This window comes from Monodon monoceros, unplaced genomic scaffold (genome assembly GCF_005190385.1).
Source record: "Monodon monoceros isolate NGI ecotype Baffin Bay Population unplaced genomic scaffold, NGI_Narwhal_1 Super_Scaffold_12, whole genome shotgun sequence".
Taxonomy (NCBI): Eukaryota; Metazoa; Chordata; class Mammalia; order Artiodactyla; family Monodontidae; genus Monodon; species Monodon monoceros.
In genome coordinates, this window is record NW_021703768.1 from 46642600 (window position 1) to 46663471 (window position 20872).

Below are 20872 nucleotides of genomic sequence, written 5' to 3' on the forward strand. Positions count from 1 at the left end.
CATCTTTCCAAATTATCACAGTAATAATAACAGTAACATTGCCTGAAGATAGCTCCATACCAGTACATGAGACCTTCCTCACAGCTACACAGTATTTCATTACTGTTGTACAAAATTGTTGAATTAGCCCTATACTGATTGACAGTTACGCTGTTCCTAGTTTTCTGTTATAAAAACTGCTGCAGAACATTTTTATACATATATTTTTGCACTTACACACAAGCATATGGATAGAGAAAAATTTTTTAAAGTGGAGTTCCTACATTAAAGATACACAATATAAAGAAATCCTTAAATAATATAACCAAAGAATACCTCTTAAATTTGTTGACAGCTGTAGCAGCTGTAAAAACTCAGAGTTTAATCATAATCGCTGAGCAAAATGCATTTTTCTGAAAGAGGTTAAATGAAAATTTAGAATTTTCCCATTTTCTGTCATGAGAGCATTAAAGAAGAAGCACAATAAGCTCCTTTGAAAATAAATTCAGACAAAACCCATATGGTTTATTCTACATAAGCTCTGGAACTTGAGCAAGAGAGGCCTCCTTTATTTATTTATTTATTTAATTTTTTTTGCGGTACACGGGCCTCTCACCGTTGTGGCCTCTCCCGTTGCGGAGCACAGGCTCCAGACGCGCAGGCTCAGCGGCCATGGCTCACGGGCCCAGCCGCTCCGCGGCATGTGGGATCTTCCTGGACCGGGGCACGAACCCGTGTCCCCTGCATCGGCAGGCAGACTCTCAACCACTGCGCCACCAGGGAAGCCCCCGAGAGGCCTCCTTTTAATAGGCATGACTTTATTTGAATTCATTCTGTGGTTTCCCAAATGCTGTGCACATTTCAAGTGACCTTTCAGCCTCAAAGTAGGAGTCTCCAAGAAAAAGGATGAAGAAAATCTCAGTTTCAATTAAGATAAACATCAACTGTCAAGACCCGATTAGACTATTTGAATTCCAAGAAGGCAAAAACCGTCATCAAAAAAATGGAAAGTATCAGGGCAGCAGAAAATGTGGTAAAATTTAAGTGTGTGAAGTTTTGATGGTGCAAAGAGATATTACTGAGTGTCCATGGAACTCAGGGCTATGTTTGGATGCATTCTCCCCTTTTTTTCCTTCCACTCTCTCTGGCTCATTTTGGAGTTGTTTTTGAGTGGTTCTTCTTAGCTGCATTATCATCTCTACTTAAATAGACATAGCTGGGCAAAGGAAACTGTTATTCACTATGGTCAAGGAATAGTAGATACTAACTAACGAACTCTTATGGTTGACAGAGTAACAGAGAGTTGTACATATACCTTTAATAAACATTAGGTTGTCAAAAGAATTCGAATGCAATATGCTATATTTCACACTAAGACCTTAATCTACTTATTTTTGGTTGTTGTCTTTGTCATTATTTTGTTGTTGTTTTGATCCAGAAAGTACTTGAGAACGTGGAGGATGAGCACAGGGTGATGACTGTGGTGATAATTTGTGACGGGTTTCAGTGTGCTCATTGAAGCTGATAGAACCCATTCATGAAGTACTTAAGGGTGGCAGGGAAAAGAACACGACTTATGTCTCGAGCAGGCTTACCAGTTAGAACTTCTGCCTTTCGCACTGTTCATATTGTCACGGTGGACACACCCTCCTATCAGCTGAAGGCCAACATTATATCCTCTGGGAAAATTATTCTAACCAGTTGCTGGAACCATGTTTTTACACACATATATCCATTTACCAATTACGATTTGAATTCAAACTTTAAATTTAGCCCATAGAGGTATTAGAACACTGAAATCTACATACTCATAGCAAGAGAAAGTTCAACAGCGACTTGTTACCTAAAATAGAGGTAAATCTGCCGTAAGGAAACACAGATGCTAGTGTTATAAGTGTGATCACAGGGCTAAGTAGTTCTTAGTAATTTCTGGAATTTCTATAGTTTCCTTGGCTGGGAGAGGCATTGCAAGGCAATGAAAATCTTAAGCCTAATAAAAAATGTTTTACAATCCTAGCAAGTCAACTCTTGGGAGGCTCTTAAACTTTGTATTAAGAGGAGAAATGTGTAGCTGCATATCAACCTGGGGGCACCTTTACTCCAGAAGGCGCTCCTTCCATCCCTAAGTGATGTTCACTTTCTCTGACCTCAGCCCACCAGGACTCTCAAGAACATTCTAGCACCTGAGGTTAGGCTGGTGCTAGAAAAACAACCCAGCCAAAGACCAAAACCAAGGATTGACATTGGGGAACCCATCATTTCAAGATTTCCAACTTTCACTGGAAATCTGAATGTGAGGCCCATATAAATGAGGTAATCCTCTTCTCCCCTTGTTTTACTTGACGGGTTCCTTCAGTTTTCAGCTTCCCCAACCACCCAACTAAAGTACATCTCCAGGACACACACACACACGCACACACACAAAATTTAATTTAGTCCTCTGTGTAGTATTCTCTTCACTGCACTTACCATATTGGGAATCATTTTATTTGTTAATTAAACATAATTAAAAATAATTATTTTTACTCAGTAAGATCCATGAATGGAGGGAAGTACCAATGCATCCCCAGCGCCTGGCACATAGAAGAGACCAAATATGTATTTGTCTGTATAGAAATTTATAGAAACTACCCTACACAAAACTACAGCAAACTGTCCTAAACAAAAAGCCTGGTTGAACTATTTCTCATACAAAAGCATTTTATATCTCTATCTTCTCGTGGCATCATTGTAGACTACTATTAAAATGTAACTTACATATGTTTAAGCACAGAACAAAGTAACATATTTCTAAATACTGTAATATTTAGAAAATAATATCTATTTTTAAGAGGGCTATGTCAAAGAAGGCTTCAGACTAGATTTAGCTGGAAGTGAGGTTGATTTACTCCATATTCATGTAAATTTATTTAATAGAATAATAAGTTTAGATCAAGCGAAGATTTACATGTATTCATCTTCATATTAAACAATAATTAGATTTTACCTAGAGCTGTTATGACATCTTTTTCAGTAAAATTTCCATTATCATTTCACTTGTGAAAGATTATATACATGTCATATCTTATACCATTTTGTTAAATGGCCAAAATTCTTACAGCCTCAAACAATAACTTGTATCAAAGAGTAACTTGAGTCTAAACTAACATGAAAACTAAGATTAAAACATAAACAAGAAAACATTATTAGGAGTTTTCCCCTCCTAATCATAATAAGCTGGCTAACACTTATTTGGTTTGTTGTGTGCCCAGCTTTGTGCCAAGCAAGCACTTTCTATGAAGTCTTTCTAGGAACTCCAAGGATTGTTTTTCCCTGTGTCCAAGATCACCCAGCTTGTAACTGGAGGAGCCTAGTTTTGAACTTGACCTGAGTTCAGGACCCTCCCCATCTCCCCATGACCTATTGTTGGCAATTCCAAACTTCCTCGAGTTTCAGCTCTATGATGCCATATCCTGTGTTTTCGTAGGGTCTAAAGAAATAGAAATACTTTGAATGAAGTAAAGCAGATAAGGTCTCACATCTAAGTGATCTCAAGGTTTAAAACTAGCCATTAACTTTTACATGGAACAAAAAAGAGTAGCTATAAAGCCATAAAGAACATGACTATCTGGTCTACTCCTCACGCAGGAAGCTTAAACAGGCTACATCAAACTTTCTAAGTGTTTTTGATTTCTTTTTGTAAAATGGATAAAGGGTTTCTTAGATACCTGAGAAAAAAAGAACTGACTTTCTCTCAAAGATTCCAGATTAAATATCTTTATATGGAGCATAACTTTCCACCTACCCGCCTACCAGTAAAAGCAACTCCAAGTTACTCAGAGTCCCTCTCCAAATCTGTCTTCAGTCATCAGAATTATTTTGAGGGACTGGCCCTTCTTTTCTTTTTTTTAACATCTTTATTGGAGTATAATTGCTTTACAATGGTGTGTTAGTTTCTGCTTTATAACAAAGTGAATCAGTTATACATATACATACGTTCCCATATCTCTTCCCTCTTGCGTCTCGGCCCTTATTTTCTAATGATTACTCCTCTTACTCACAACTCATATTTTACAAGGAATATTTCTTTCTCCCCACCAGTATGGATGAATTTATTCAGGATGCTATCCTGAATCAGAAATCGCTAGGATTGAGACCAAACACTATAGAAGTTTTCATGGATTGGACTTCCTTTCCCAGCAAACTTTATAGGAAATCACAAGTTCCAACATGAGTTGATATGCAAGGCACTACCTTTGCTTTCATCAGACTACTGAATTTACTCTCTCTTAGCCAGAACAGATTGTCACCCATTTAAAAAGATTGTCCTGAGAGATTTTTTTTTTTCTCTCTTCAAATAGGGTGACATTCCAATTTGGGCACTAAAGAATACAGAAAGTCAGGGACTGGCGGTCCAGTGGTTAAGAATCCACCTTCCAACACAGGGTACACGGGTTTGATCCCTGGTTGGGGAACTAAGATGCCACGGGGCAACTAAGCCCGTGCACTGCAGCTACTGAGCCCTCGCGCTCTGGAGCTCTGGAGCCTGCATGCCACAACTAGAGAGAAGCCCGTGACGCAGCCAAAAATAATAAATGAATGAATAAATAAATATTTTAAGAAAGAATACAGAAAGTCAAAGAAGACTTTAAAAGCAATTTTTATTCAGAAATATTTCAGAAAACAATAGGTATTCATTTGGTATTCAATTAGGTCTTGCTTTGAAGGCTAGAGCTTCTTTATGTGAATTTGAAATTTACAGGGTTGGTTATACCTATGCAATATTCAGGAAGCAGCTGAGCGAACATGAAATGCCTTGAGGGATTGGCACCAAGGGAATTTAGTACTTTAAAGATTTGGGGAAGTCCAGGCTTGCATGTATAGGTCTGTATTCATACCTTACCTATCTCTTGTGTATACATTCACTAACATAAAAATGGCATGAATCATGGAAGCAAACAGGTTTGGTGCTTTGAATAAATTATCTAGTTTATTGAAGTAAATTATCTAAAATGTTGCTCTGTGTATTGGAAATTTATGACTATTAGGGTACGACACATGGGTGAAATTTAAAAGAATGAACATCTGTGCTTTATACATGAAATTACCAACAGTTTACAAAGGAAGTCAAATCACCAACAGAACAAAACTAGAAGTAGAAAAGAAAAACCAATTTCAAAACTAGTCATTTAAGAAGGGGTGACCAAAGGTATAATGCTGGGAGAAGTAGGAGATTCAAGTGAGAAATTAATTTGTAATTTAATTAAAATCTTATAAATAAACTTTATAAAGTTTATAAACAAAATCTTACAGTTTTTCTGACTACTGGCTAAAGTTTATAAAAGTTATTTATGGAATTGCCCACAATATGTACTGAAAAGTTACAGTATACCAAATGGGGTAGGTTCTAATGTCAGACTGAGTTCAAAACTAGTTAATATACAGCCAGAGCTGTTATAATTGCACAAAAATACCAGTAGTCCAAATTTTTGATGGAAATAATGTAATAATATGGTTCACTGTGAAAGTCTGATAATAATTTGATATTTTGTTGGCAAACAGGTTTTCCATTGTTGTGTGGTCCCCTTGTATGGCAGCTGTAATCACTAGGGGCAAATCCTTTACACTGAACTACAGTGGGACATGAATGGCATTTTCTTCTGATTTCGACATGGAATCTGGTCTTTGACAGTTCTTTCCAAAGCTCCTATTAGATCCCTATTTGATGACATGACCTTAGTTAGATTAATGCAGTTGAAGCCACGGATTATGCAAGATGTTTAAAGGAATATAACTGCACTCAACCATGGTAACAGTAAAATGAGTTTATTTACAGAGCTCGCAAAGAAGCTAGTAGCCATCATTTGTGGAAAGGATAAGTTTATTTCCCTTATTAGTGAAATAGAGCCCTCAAACATTTTTCAAAACTTAACTAGGACCTATAAAAACTAAAGTCTCCTGGAGATTATCTGTGAAGACACACATTTTGGCAATAAATTAAACTACGTCAAATGTCAACCTGAGTTATTTTTGTTTAAACTTCATTTCTTCCTATTTTTCTGATGCTCCCTTCTCATGTTCTCTTCCTCTATACATTAAAATTCCCTAGTTTATATATTTTCTGTTTGCAAAATTAAAAGCTAAATTCATCTAAATATGAAAGAAATCTGTTGGTTTAAAACTTATTTAAATAAAATGAACTTAAATATTTAACTTGGCTGACATGGCCTTGTTAGGAGGTGAGTGAATAAACAATTTACCTAGAATGAAAATATCCCTCTAGCCCAGGGAAAATATTTGGTTTAAAAAAAATCAAATATTCCAGATTTATTTCATATAACCCCACCCCAAATTTAAGCAGTGAGGTTTCTAAATTATTCTGTTCACCACGGGATTTTTGACAGCAACTGAGCCACTTTTAAACTATAAATGTACTTTTATCATGAAAGTAAAAAATATACCAGGGATATAGAAAAATGTTAAAGTAGAAATCCTCTGCCCCACAGGAATAGTTTAGAAAGTCACTGGATTGGAAATTTTATGAAGGTGAGGGCTAATACTTCATCAGTGTCTTTCTAAGAGCCATCAGGGTGCCTGGGGTAGAACTGAGTTAATAAACATTGTTAAGTGAAGCAATGAAAAATGCACGATGGACTTCCTTGGTGCACAGTGGTTAAGAATCCGCCTCCCAATGCAGGGGACATGGGTTTGAGCCCTGGTCCGGGAAGACCTCACATGCTGCGGAGCAACTAAGCCCGTGCACCACAAATACTGAGCCTGAGCTCTAGAGCCCGCAAGGCACAACTACTGAAGCCCGTGCACCTAGAGCCCATGCTCTGCAACAAGAGAGGCCATTGCAATGAGAAGCCCATGCACCACAATGAAGAGTAGCCCCTGCTCGCTGCAACTAGAGAAAGCCCGCGTGCAGCAACAAAGACCCAACGCAGCCCCCAAAAATTAAATTAATTAATTTAAAAAAATAAAGTATTAAAAAAAAGAAAAATGCATGTTTACTTTGGCAACTAATAAAAGCTACAGAAAGAAAACTCTTCTTTAAGGACTATACATTTTAAGCTATAGAATCAGATTACATGGTCGAGTGTCTAGAAAATGATCTTGTCTGACACTAAAAACAAATTGCTTTCTCAATTACTAAGGATTAGGCCTTAATTTCTTAGCATTCCAAAAAATTTAAATCTAGGTGGTAAAGCTAAAAGCAACTTAATAGTGGGAAAAGTGCATAATCCAGGCAGGAACGCTAACCCTGACTTTGGAGATCAGAGTTCAACTCCATTTGTTAGGGCTCTAGGCCACACTTGGGTCTCCGACTCAGCATCCCAGCTACGGAGTCTGTCTGATGGGACAGCTGTGTTTGGTTTCAAAAGGCTGTCAATGAAGCTGGGGTGAGCCTGAAGTGGTGGTCATGGTCCTCATCCCCAGCAGGTGTCTCAGATGGAGAGACCACTGCATTGATAGAGTTAGAGAAGGTCAGCCACGTCAACTGGCTGATTAACGTGTGCAACACACATCAGCATCTGTACAAGCCATTCACGACTAGTTGATGGTACTGAGATGAGTCACTCAGGCAAGGAGAAGATGTTGAGGAAAACTGGGAAGTGTAGATTCTAGAACAGGAGACTCATGAGGGAATGAGGAAAAGTGTTGAGGCTGGAATTACTAGTGAAGGTGGGAAACTAAGGGTGAAGTCCACAGGAAACAGGCAAACGTCCTCCCCGATCTAATACTTTACAATTCCTTGCCCCAGAGAGTAAATTCTGTCTCCACAACTCACTCAGTACAATCCCTAGCAGAGTGCCATCTATTAAAAGAAAATTAAACATAAAAACAGATTGGAACGTTTTCTTGGTGATGTAAAACCACTCTCTGTTCTCTCTGCATGCACCAGACAGATGTGGAATGCTGCTGATGGGACGAGCACTGTGCTGGGTGCACAGGTACAAAGATGAATAAACCCAGTCTACCCTACAACCCACTCACAGTCCCAGAGGACAGGCAGGCAAGAAAGCTGACCATTGTTGCAATGCTTCAAGAGCTGTGCTAGAGAAATGGACCCAGCCTCCTGAGAACACATAGAAGGGCATTTTCATTCTGAATGGGGAGGCTAGGAAGGCTTCCCAGAAGAAACGTCCATTGAGGGTGAATCTAAGCAACAGAGTTTGCACATGAAATTGTATTCAAATGATTACGGTAAATTGCAAACAGTTTTAAATGCGCATATAGTCCTATATACCAAACTGTGATCTAAGCAATTAGCATAAATAATTTTTGCCCTGAATTTATATTTCAAACAAAAGTTTGCTTAATTAACTATACATTAGTGAGAATGAATGAACTACATAAAACTACATCAACGTGGGATAAACTCTCAAACATCTATTTGCAGGGGAAAAAAACCCAACCAGCCACAAAAATAGTATTACAAACTGCATTACTCCTTTCACATAACATTGAAAAGTAGAAAATAGTATTCTGTGCTTTTCGATATCAGGATAGTTGTTATACCTGGTGCTGATGGGCAGTGGCTGAAAGAGGCACAGAGGTGGCTGTAGGGTTACTGGTAGCATTATTTTTAATCTGGATGGTGATTATAAGGGTAGCCACTGATAATCAGAATTACTAATTTGTCTTCCTTCCTTTTTCTGGTTTGCAACATCCAAAAAGAGTTGTTACGGTTTATGATATGCACACATGCTTTTCATAGGTGACAAATGACCAAAAACATGTCAAAAATTTCTAAAAAGTATACATGCACATTTGCATGGATGTACAAATCCTGCTTTTGATGCAACTTCATTTGCATGCAAATTTAATGGCAGAGTTTAGATATAAAGAACTATGAGATCAGGGCTTCCCTGGTGGCGCAGTGGTTGAGAGTCCGCCTGCCGATGCAGGGGACACGGGTTCGTGCCCCGGTCCGGGAAGATCCCACATGCCGCGGAGCGGCTGGGCCCGTGAGCCGTGGCCGCTGAGCCTGCGCGTCCGGAGCCTGCGCTCCGCAACGGGAGAGGCCACAACAGTGAGAGGCCCACATACCGGAAAAAAAAAAGGAATTATGAGATCACCAGGGCCACTTAAATGGCAAACAGCCACACGATGCTCCTCGTCTCTCTGGTGGCATCACCAATTAATGGCAGCACCTTTTCTGAGTCCTAGTGCAGCTCTCAGTACTTTATTCCATGTGGCTACTACTAACTGACCACAGATGAAAACGATAAGCCACCTTGCTTTTAAACAATGAGGACTGTCTAATTCTTTTGTTATTTACGTGAGAAAGACCTTACAGTTAAGGACAAATTTCAATGTATTTCTAGGTCAGGGTAAAATTTCACCCCTATGTATGTAAAATGATTTTCCCAATTATAATCACACCTTTATAAAGGCATGTTTGCTAACAGCAAGTTTGCTGCTTTCTGTCTTTTACATTACCATGGAAACACTGATTCATATACAATTAGATGCAATTTTAACAAAAGGACTCAGATAAATAATTAGGAATATTTTTTCCAAGCAGAGATTCAGGGAATCTTTAGTGACCCAGGTTTTTCCCTCAAGGTGGTTAACTCCACCCTCAATCACACTTTTTAACCCAATGAACAGTTGTTAATTATAACCAAGTAATACTTTTACACATTTTATTGGTAACTACTCATAATAAAAGAAGTAGATACCAGAGACAATGGAATACTAATTAACTGCTCTCACGAAACCACTGGATTCACTACATTTCTAGCCTCTATGCTCTTCAGCTCATCCTGAAGCAATCATACTCTGGGCCATAGAAACAGATCTTCTAAACAGATCCCTTTTTTGCCTGTTGTCTTTCTAGAAACAGATGGAGAAAGAGGCTTAAGACCTTTTTTGCTATGCTAGGATGGCAGGATAAACTAAATAGGAGTCCTACCCAGTCTGCTTAAGGAGGAGTAGAAGCAGGCTACAGAGGTTAACAATCTGTGAATTAGGAGATAAATCTATGAATTACACAACCCAGAATGCATGTCAGGACAAGAGGAGCAAGGGATCTAGAGAGGTAGGGAAGGCCTGGCAGTGAGATAGAGTAACACAGAACCACCAGGAGGCCCCAAGTAGGAAGGTTACATGGAGAAAGTCTTTACACAGATGCATCTATGGATGAAGTCCAGGCTCCCAGCCATTCCTGTGAGATTAACCCCCTGCCTGGACTGCTGCCCTAGAGGATTCTGACCAATTTTTAAATAACTGGATCAGAGGCATTTTAGCTTTCAACTGATTGCTTCTTATTGTGCCACCTTCTCTATGTAGTTTACTTCTTTGATCCACCCACCTGAATAGAAATAAATCTTCTTTGAATCACAGCGTGAATGTGATTTATCCAGAACACCTAGCTTCTGAATAAGTGCTCCATTTGAGGTGTGCCCAAGAAGACTGCCTTATGGAAAAGAAGCCCTTATAGACTGAATCAGTTTCACACTTATAGTTCTTGACTATTCAGAAAGTACCACTAATATACAAACTTGAAAAATGCGTAATACAAGCTAACATTTCCTGGTACTCACGAGGAATCAGCTACTGTGCTAAGGACTTTAATTAATTTTAATTGAGTTAACTCATTTGACATATTAACATATATATCATTACTAAAGGTAACATTTAATAATTTTAAAAAGCACGTGAATCCATGAAATTCTCTTATTTACCACGCAACATTGGGCAAGCAAGTTTGCCTCACTAACCTATAAAATGAGGAATGATAAGAATGGGTGCCTCACAGGATTTACGATGGGGACTTCATGGGATAATTCTTATCAAATGCACAGCCTGGTACCTGCCACACAGAAGCACTTAGTAAATAACAATTACCACGGTTTTTATTTCTGTGAAGACTATATTAGGAGAACAGAGAGTGAAGTTACAATTTCAAGACATGGATTTTAGCAACTTAATTAGCTATGTGGCTTCCAAAAAATGTAGTGATCAGAGTTCAGTTATCTGGGCAGGACTTTGGTCAAAGCACTGTCTTAAATTTCCTTCAGGAGATCGCTGAGGTCTCATCTGCCATAACTCTCCGTACATATTCCTCCAATCCAATTTTTTGAGAAGTTATGACAGAATTATCATGGTGTTAGCTAACTTTACAAATATAAGTTTAAGAAATACATTAAAATCCCATACAAATTATAAATAGAAATGCTTTCACACATTTGGCTGACGAAGTTTTAGCTCTCTATTTCACCTCAAACTTCACGTTTGTTTTTAGAAAATATTTCTCCAACAAAATCTGTTGCCACAAAATCATTGACATTGTTTCTAACCATTTTTCTTGACCCTACTTGACTAGAAATGTTAAGCAAAACTTGTCCACTTCCGAAATATGGTCAGGGGTGGGGAGAATTAGATTATAGGTTATTCTCTGTAGTCCCATTCATTTCCAAGATTTTATGGTTCTACTCATTGGTCCAGTGCCAGAGAGGAAGACAGTGCAATTTATAGTCTGACCAGGGGGAGAGGGTCAATAAATTGAACGCATCAGGAACTAGTGAGATCTCTAGAGAACGAATCTGGGTCAAAGTCCACTTTCTACTTCTCCATCCATCTCTATGGTCCATGGTGGAAGGCTTGTGTGCAAATCTTGAGAAAGAAGGCAGAAAAATAGAAAGATGTTTGTTCTTGAGTTGCACATGGTTAAAAGGAGAAACTTGAACAATCTAGGACAGTAAGGAAAGGTATAAAGCAGCAGCCTACTGACCACTTTTGGAATGCCAGGAGGCAGAACCATGGGCCGCCAAAGCAGTGGAGATAGTGGGGAAAAGCAAATAAAACAAGAAAAACAACAACAACAAATGTGGGGTTTAGAATTAGACCATGTTTCCTTCAGCACTGCGATTTAAATACAAGTTTTGTCTCATATAGTTGTTATGAAGACATAATGTGCAGCACCAAGTCCAGTGTCTGACAAACAGTAGGTGCTCAATATCGTACAGCTGTGCTCATTACAATGGTCACCACTCCAAGTACCACTATAGACTTAGGAGCTGCTGTCCTAGCTAGCTGGTGATCTAGCTGCCAATCAGTTACCTGCTGTTCCACGACAAAGCTGTATCAGATGAAACATTACAGCAGTGGCTGTCTGTATGCCAGAATGCCATTGGTTAAAAGTTGACACATTCTGCAGGAATTTATCCTAACTAAAATAGTATTGGTCATATAAATCCCTTGACACAAAGAAGAAATTCTGTACCACACTGCAGTGGAATGAAATCATGGATGTTAGGAATTATTATTTTCTGTATTGCATATATACATGAATATTTCATACGTATTCATTTTAGAAAGTTGAATTTCTTATCTTGAATGTATTTTAAACAGGACAGAGAGTTAGGCACAATGGGAACACTCTTCTATGTGAGGCTTGAAAACAATTACATATTGAAACTATGTTTTATGAAACCTTTCTTTTAACAAGTCACACTGGTGCCATCTCTACAATTCAGAATGAATATTTTGCAATATAAAAGGAAAAAGACCATGAAGTCACTTACTAGCAGTTTTCAAATATCATAAAGGAGAATCTACTTATCTACTGATTCACTACCCCTGATAACTAGGAAGAAATAGGTTAAAATTTAAGCAAGGGAGACTAGTATTAGATATAAACAAAATGTCAGAACTGTGCAGGTTTTAAAACATCAGCACTTTTCCAGTAGGGAAGCTTTGGAAGCTGTAATCCTGGTGTGCATATATTCTACGCCTAGTTTCTAGTTTTTTAATTTCTTGTTTTCCCTCACCTAACAGAGAAATGGAAAGACTTGAAGTTGACTTTCTGTATCCTTTGGCAGAAGTTCTTAGTGCTGAGATGAGGGGGAGAAACCACCCCCCCAAAAAAAAAACAAACAAAAAACCCCACTACCACATTCGAGTTCATTATCGGAGCTTCTGCCAGAAGGTGGCAGTGTAATTAAACAGGGCAGGGTGCCAGATGGTGGATGTCTGGTTCAAAATGGGATGGAGTTCTTCCGGCCTCCCCTCTGACCATCCCTCTTACTTCTCTAACCATTTCTTCAGCTCTTTCCCTTATTGTTTCTCACTTTTTTCTGAAGAGCAACTTAGCTTAGCTTCCCCATTTCACACCCTCACGCATCACCCAGGATGCTCCTAGGAGAGCCAACCCCCACGGAAGGCTGAAGGTAGATAATAAACATATATCATTCATATCTCCCCTGTTATGCTAAGAGCTGCATCCATAGGCTCTGGACTTCTACCTATTCTCCATCCTTCTGAAGGACTTCCGAGTTTAGGCCAAACTTGACCACAGAGCAAGGCATTTAGAGAGCTGAGACACATCACAGGCATGGCCTCCCATTAGTTATGTTTATGTGGTTACACTTAATAGTACCTTATCCAGGCTCACTGTCTTTGGTCTTGGTGCCTCTGTGATACCCCAGGCTTCCTGTAGGCTCAGATCCCTGGAGAGACTTGGTGCTTTTGGTTAGAGCATCCTTTACTTCTACTATCCATTTTCTAATATATCTTCTCAAGAGATAAAACACCTCTGTTTTATCTCTTGAGAAGTTGGATAATCTCTGGAGGAGTTCCGTTAAAAATCTACGTTGGCTTTTCATTAAGACTGTGCTTTCTTTCTGACTATATTCTTCACCAACCTAGTTAATAGCAACCAGGTCCCATTCTTGTTACCTTTAACCAGGCTTTTGCAATTCTATATGTTTAGTATTTCTATTATTCAGAATATTTATACATATCTCTCAGGCATCTTTCCCTAAGGAAAATCTCCTTGAACCTCTTCAGCTTCATCTTAGAATCTACTTTTCTCAATCTTGCTAGTTGGATGGATCCATGACTAACTACTCCTATACCCATGATTGCGTTCACATCTTCACTCCTTCTGATAAAATTCACTACATGATTGGAATGACTGACAGAGGGACTAATAAGACCTTATTAGGTAAAAACCTACGCTGAAAGGCAGGTTTTAGTGATGGGGCAAACACCATGGTGTTGGGGAAGAAAAGAGTAGAGTTACAGGTCGGAGTGAGTGTTGCTGCACACATAACCACAGCCAGTTCTATTCATGTGGAGTCTATAGATTGCAGTGTAGCTAAGGAGAGTGCTGCACAGGGCAATTTAACCTATGACCTTTAGTCACCAGTGACATGATAGAAAAAGTGGTTGAAAACCCCATTTTGTCAATACCCAAACTAAAGAAACACCTTTCTTCTAAACAATTCAATACCAATTCAGCATTTCTTTATCAACTGCCATGCTGTATTCCTGATGTCCACTATCTGTATATGTAATAAATATTTTCCCACCCAAAACAAGTTTAAAATAGATTTGTAAAAAATAAGATGCTAAATAAAATGAGTGGATCTTAACTATAACTCTTCTGTGATTTCCCAGAAATGAGAATTTTCCCCTAATGTTAAAGTCTTTCAAGTCTTTGAACTGTTGTTATTTGAACTTCCCAGGAAGTTTAATTACCAGCAAGTTTATCCCAGTCCACAAAGGGATATGGGAAACACAAATGACTCTCCAGTGGCAGTGTAGCACTACAGAAAGTAGAACTATAAAGGATCATAGTAGTTTATTAGCAAAGTGGTTTTCAAAAAAGTTCTTTAAAGGTACTGCAAGGGTGGGGAGTAAAGGTGCTAACTCAGTGGTTGTTTTATTGTTATATGTATGTTTATAGATTTTTACTTATATATACCATACATATATACTTTTAAAAAATTTATCTCTATATACCAAATATAAACATATAATTTTAAATGTTTTGTACACATTTCCTTATTTACATTAGCATGTCATTTGTAAAAAGTGTTCATTGAAAATACATGTTTGAAATTCACTGATCTAGCTCATTCCCTTTATTTGACAGGTGAGTAAACCTGGCTATAGAGGGACTAGGTGGCTTCTCCAGGGACACAAAGCAAGTTAGACGTAGAGTGGACAAGCGGCTTTCTCAGAGAATTTCACAATTCATGACTTTAAAGAGTAAACCTATCTGTGATCCACTCTGTGCTTCCCTGGCATTAAAACATTTTTTATGTCTTAAATTATATTCAAGGTATCTTAACCACTTCTCTTCAAAGCTGTTTATCTCTAGGTGTATTATATACCAGATATGATACAAACTTAGGTAATAGGATCAAAAAAGTTTATTGCAGGTTCAAAACTCTGAACCAATCTTGAAAATAGTCACTTCCCTAAGCCAAGTCAGTGTATACTGAACAGGCAGAAAGTATGCAAATTCCATTTGTCTTCCCATTTACAAAAGCCTGTAAGATAAAAGATGTAAAAAGGAAGATTTTGTACCTTTTTCAAAGCTGACTTAAAACAGTATGAAACTTCATACGAAGTCTGAGACATAGTACTTGTTTCTTACCTGAAGCCTTACAGAGCTTGCAGAGAACATAGTAAAACTTGCTAATGTAATTGGAAAGATGATCTATCTATTCAGAACTGAGAAGCACTGACTTTTGCTTCTTATTTCTCTTTAATAGGGAAGAGAGAACCTTCTTTTCTACCAGTAGAAAATAATTACAAAAATTTTTCAAATAGTCATTTTTCAATGCCCAACATCAGCCTTAAACTTTGTAGGCTATCATACCTATCAAAAGACAACTTCCAATTTACTTCTTTAATAGCCCAATATCTAACCAAATATTTTAGTGCATTTAGATATAGTCACAAGATGAATAATTTTACAGTCATTAAAAATGATAGTTAGATAGACAGTAGAGGGAGGCAACATGCTGAAATAAAAAGAGCACTGCTTCTGAAGTAGACTGACTTGGGTTCAATCCCAGCCCTCCCTGGCAGTTAAAGGGCCCTGTTCAAGTTATCTTATCACTTAGGTTCATTTCTTCATCTGTAAAATATGGGTTAACAACTCCTTCCCTTCAATTCTGTTATAAGGACTAAACAAGATACTGTATGTAAAATTCTCTACAGAGTCCACATTCACAAGGGATACTCAATAAAATGAAAGCTAGAAGTATTATTATTACAAAAGCACATGCTGACATGTAAATGAAGAAGCAGAGCACAGGATTTACAACTGTTCAAGATATGTAAGTTAAGTGAAAAATGAGAATAGTTGAGGATGGGATAGTGGGGGTTATAAGTAATTTTCCCTCCAAAATATTATTGTTGTTACATCTTTTTATTCTCAATTAGAAAACTAGTAGTTTTAGTCTACTCAAATACTCTTACTATGATCATGAGGCCAAAGTAAGAATTCTCAGCCATCCCGAACTTTTATAACCTTAGGAGGAGAGAGTTAATAGAAAAGAGAAATCATTTATTGATCTGAGAAGCAATGTTATTCAGAAAATCACATCTGTACAGTATTGGAATGCTTATCTGCCATACTTTAGACACTGAGCAAATTGTTGTTTACCAGATATACAGACATCTACACATATAAAGATGTGCTACAGGGAGATCAGCTCGGTGCTTTGTGACCACCTAGAGGAGTGGGATAGGGAGGGTGGGAAGGAGACACAAGAGGGAGGAGATATGGGGATATATGTATATGTATAGCTGATTCACTTTGTTATACAGCAGAAACTAACACACCATTGTAAAGCAATTATACTCCAATAAAGGTGTTAAAAAAAAAAGATGTGCTAAAAGCTACCTAGTATATATTCTTGTTATATAATACTTTAAATTTATATATATTTACAATATTATATAATCAGGAAACAGATTAATTTCAGGATTATTTTAATCTTATTTTTGGAAATTAATAGAATTTTAACTATAAGTAAGGCGTGTTTTTTAAGTAGATGAATTAAGAGGAAGGGTATATAATATCATTAGGAGTTTGCCATGTAATCTCCTAATCAGATGTATACGTATACACATACACATGTATATTTCCTCTATACACCTGATGTATAATCTATGTAGATTCTACTATTTAAAAATATAAATATAAATAAATAAATGTGTGCATAGAATTTGAATGATAAAAGGGATAATAAAACAGTTAAACTAATTACAGCAATTACAATCTCAGGTCAAATGATTTAGAGGTAGCAGTGATATACCTAAACAGTCATATTATTAATAAGACAGATGTAAGATTAATAACTGGGAGTTTCCGTAGTGTGCCATTAGGGATCATCAGCATAAAGAGAGACATTTATTTCTTACATAAACACCATTCTGACCCAAACACTATGCAAACTATTTAAAATTAAATGGAACAATATACACATTCATAAATCAATATTTTTAGAAATATACTTTGAATTGTGGCCCTATTTATCTATGATGATACCGTTTATAATTTAGAATAATAAAATAGAACAGTTGTGGATTAAAACAGACCATGACACTCTGGGAGGAGTAAAGGATGTCAATGTTACTAGACTCCTGAAATGAACTAACTGTTACTGATTGATTGAACCCTGAATTTGGAAATGTCTCCCGGCATTTTAGGCAAAAATAAGAAATAGGTTGGTTAAATACTATTTATTCACATATAAGAGGATAGAAATCACAGGTGAATTTTATAAATTCTGATCACCCATTTATATTAGAGATTTACATTAGCTATGGTAACTAATAGAAGGTTTCTAAGTATTTCCCAGTATTTATTACTTGGTGTAAAAGAGCCATACGAATTTGTTTGCAGATGCAACCTTTTCTTTAAATAAACTCAAGGAGGAATTTATTGCACATATTTATTTAAAAGATCACAAGTGATATGAGATGAAATCTGCATCTATAGTTTATTAAAACTCACAGAAATACCACTGAAGGGACAACTCTTGATTCTAGTCCCCTATAAAACACTAGTACAATAACAGCAAATGATAACCCAATCACATAAATGTGGACTGAATTCCTTATGCAAATAATGTAAGTATTTATTTGTGTATTTGCCTGCTCACATAATTATATGTAATACATTTTACCTGCCTGCTTCCATTCTATCCCCAACACCTGCCTTCAATCATTGCTTTTAATTCTCCTGTCTGAAGGATTATTTCCATTTCAAAAAGTGAGTTTATTTATTTATTTACAATCAATCACTAAGATAAACAAAGTAAAATTAACCTCTGAAACAGCCATAAAAACATTTTTGTAAATAACTATTTTAGACACAAAAATTACTTTATTGAGAAACTATTCCTTAAGGACCATGTGTGTATGACCACATCAAACAATACTGAGGAAATAGTAGAATTAAATATTGCAATAAATTGAAATTAACATACTTTTTGTTAGGATGAAAACACTAAAATTACCAAAAAACATAATTATCAGGGAACACTATACTAACAAAATAAAATGTAGGAGATTCCTGAATGATAAGCAACTTGATATACATTTAGTCATAGTTAAATTCAAGTTGGTTCATATGATTAAAATATATGACGTTATTAATTACACTAACACACATGTGCTAAAAGCCAAGGTACTACTTTTAAAGACCATGACAAAGACTGTCAACTACCAGCCTGCTTGCATCAGGCAAGAAAGATAAGAAAACACACAGCCTGATCAGGCAGTGAAAAATGACAAGTTTTCATTTTCTAAACTCCCAACGTTTTTTGCAAGTTTCCTTCCTCTTCTAAAAATTGTCACCAGATGAATTGCTATGGTCCACGTGGAGTTAAAAAAAAAAGTGTGAGCGCCACTGTTTTTAAAACAGACAAAATCAGGCACAAAATAGAGAATGAAAGTGTCACCAACAGTGTGCTCTTTCTTACAAAGCCTTAACATCACACTTAACTCTTGAAGCTCCGAGTCAGCAATTACTAAATACTCCACTATTACGTCAATCTTAAAAGGAAAGAAGGGGAGAAGCAGGAGAGAAAAGCACGTTACCACACTCCCTCCGAAGTCCTCAGGGAACTTGTAGACCGGGATCTTGGCTTCATAATAATGCTCATTTTGGAGAAAAAAAAAGAAAGAAAAAATCTTCAAGTATTCTGATTAATACATTTCAGCTGTATTTTGAAAAAGATGGCTTGAAATATACTCCATTTCCAAAGGAGGTTGTTTGAAGAAATCCAAATTTCCTGGAGTCCAACTCCTGCCTCCAGTCCAGAACAGAGGGAGGCTTCTAAGACATAGGAGCTTTTTCCTCTTTCATACTGAATTTACGCCAGCACCGGGCTGTTCTTAAGTGACAGTTTGTTTTCTGTTTTGCATTGCCAAGGGAGGAACTGGATTTTGAATTTATTCTTCATCTGGTCACAAGGGCAACCAACACAGTGAAAGAGCCACTTGATCGCATCCTTTTTACAATTCCGCAATAAAAGGTTTAAAGGTTTCTGACACTCTAAAAGTGCTCAGGTAGAAAGGAAACGAAAATGACCGCGAGGTACAGTAACACCACAGAGCTGTCAGTGAAGTTCCATTTCAGGGCGACCACAGGAAAACACTCTTCTCCGGGGGGAGCCAATAAGTCATGGAAGGAACAAAGCTCTCCACACTTGAGCTGGGCTCGCTGCTGTACCTGTGAACGTAATTTCCGTTGTGTCCCCTGCTTAGAATCTGACTCCAAGCCTTTGTGAATGAGAACTATCATTCAATCTCACCAGGCAGAAACTATTCCTCAAGGGCTGTATGACGTCTGTAGGAAGGCAGTTCAAAACATCGCAGGGAAGTGAGAGGGGGAAAAAAAAAAGACCTGGCGCCCAGCCAGCCTCGTCAATTGCTGAAACTTATAAAGCTTCGCTGCAGATCAGCACCAGAGACCTGGAGTGTAAACCAGCCAAGCAGGCAGAAGACATCTCAAAATTTATAAATCCATTTCCTCGTCTGGGAAATGAGGTGTCTGTGTTATTCAGGGTAAGATTCCCTGAGCACCTTCATAAGGAACACACCCCTTTTCCACAGACTTGTTTATCCTCCCTCAAAAAAAAAAAAAATCATTTTCTCAAAGTCTGGCACTGAAAACTAAAATTTCTAGTCAAAAGCAAAGTTGAGAGGACTTGGGGAACTTAGCAGCTGTTCATTTTGAGCCCATTTAATGAAATGTCACGCTTTGGGTTTGGTTGTAGAGACACAAACTGCCTCTTAAAAATCCAACAGAACGTAGCAGGCAACGTTGCATCAGGTCATGCTGTGATGTTTAAACTGAAAAATCTAATGAATTTCTGCTGGACAAGTGGCTACATGTACTGAGGCTGTTTTCTTGCACAATGTTTTCTAAACCTTATTTCATTTTGAAAATCATATGCAAATTTCATTGATTTATATATACCAAGACTCTGGGTTTGCAAATTCCTAACAGTCCTTCAGTAAGGAATGAAGCTTATATCATATCACCTCAACATCTCTTATTGTGAAGACTAATCCCTGCCCCACCTCCTACATTTGAAATAAAAACTTTTCTATTATAGTAAACATAATTAAACCTACCCATTTTGAAAACAAACTTATGGTTACCAAAGGGAAAACGTTGGGGAGAGGGATAAATTAGGAGCTTGGGATTAACATATACACACTACTGTATATAAATAGATAACCAACAAGGACCTACTGTATAGCACAGGGAACTCTACTCAATATTCTGTAATAATTTATATGGGATAAGAACCTGAAAAAGACTAAATATGTATATGTATAACTGAATCACTTTGCTGTACACCTGAAACTAGCATGACATTGCAAATCAGCTATACTCCAATAAAAATTTTAAAAACACACAAAAAACAAACAAACAAAACAATTCAAATTGCTTCTAAGAGAAGAGGATTTGATCTCCCTCCCCATCCCTCTAAACATTTGCACCGAGGATATATATTTCTCTGGGTGTGCCAACTTCAGTTATTTTGGATGTGAACTATCAAGTGAAAAATAATTTAAGCATTCTGATTTCTTAAATGACATTAGTTAGTACGTTGGTTCTCTAGTCTGACGTGAACTTGGTATT

At 37.3% G+C, this 20872-nt stretch overlaps 1 protein-coding gene across 8 annotated transcripts in view; it reads right to left on the reverse strand.

The window, feature by feature from the left end:
* PDE4D (phosphodiesterase 4D) overlaps window positions 1-20872 on the reverse strand; it is a 1463941-nt gene that overhangs the window by 274746 nt on the left and 1168323 nt on the right. Inside the window, exon 1 of one of the 8 annotated variants that reach the window (XM_029216631.1) lies at window positions 18817-19606. The exons of the other annotated variants lie outside the window; for them this stretch is intronic. Within the exon in view, the coding sequence (XP_029072464.1) occupies window positions 18817-18881 (65 nt within the window). The 5' untranslated portion in view covers window positions 18882-19606. Of the gene's footprint in view, window positions 1-18816; window positions 19607-20872 lie in introns of those variants that run through there. 8 annotated transcript variants of the gene reach the window in all.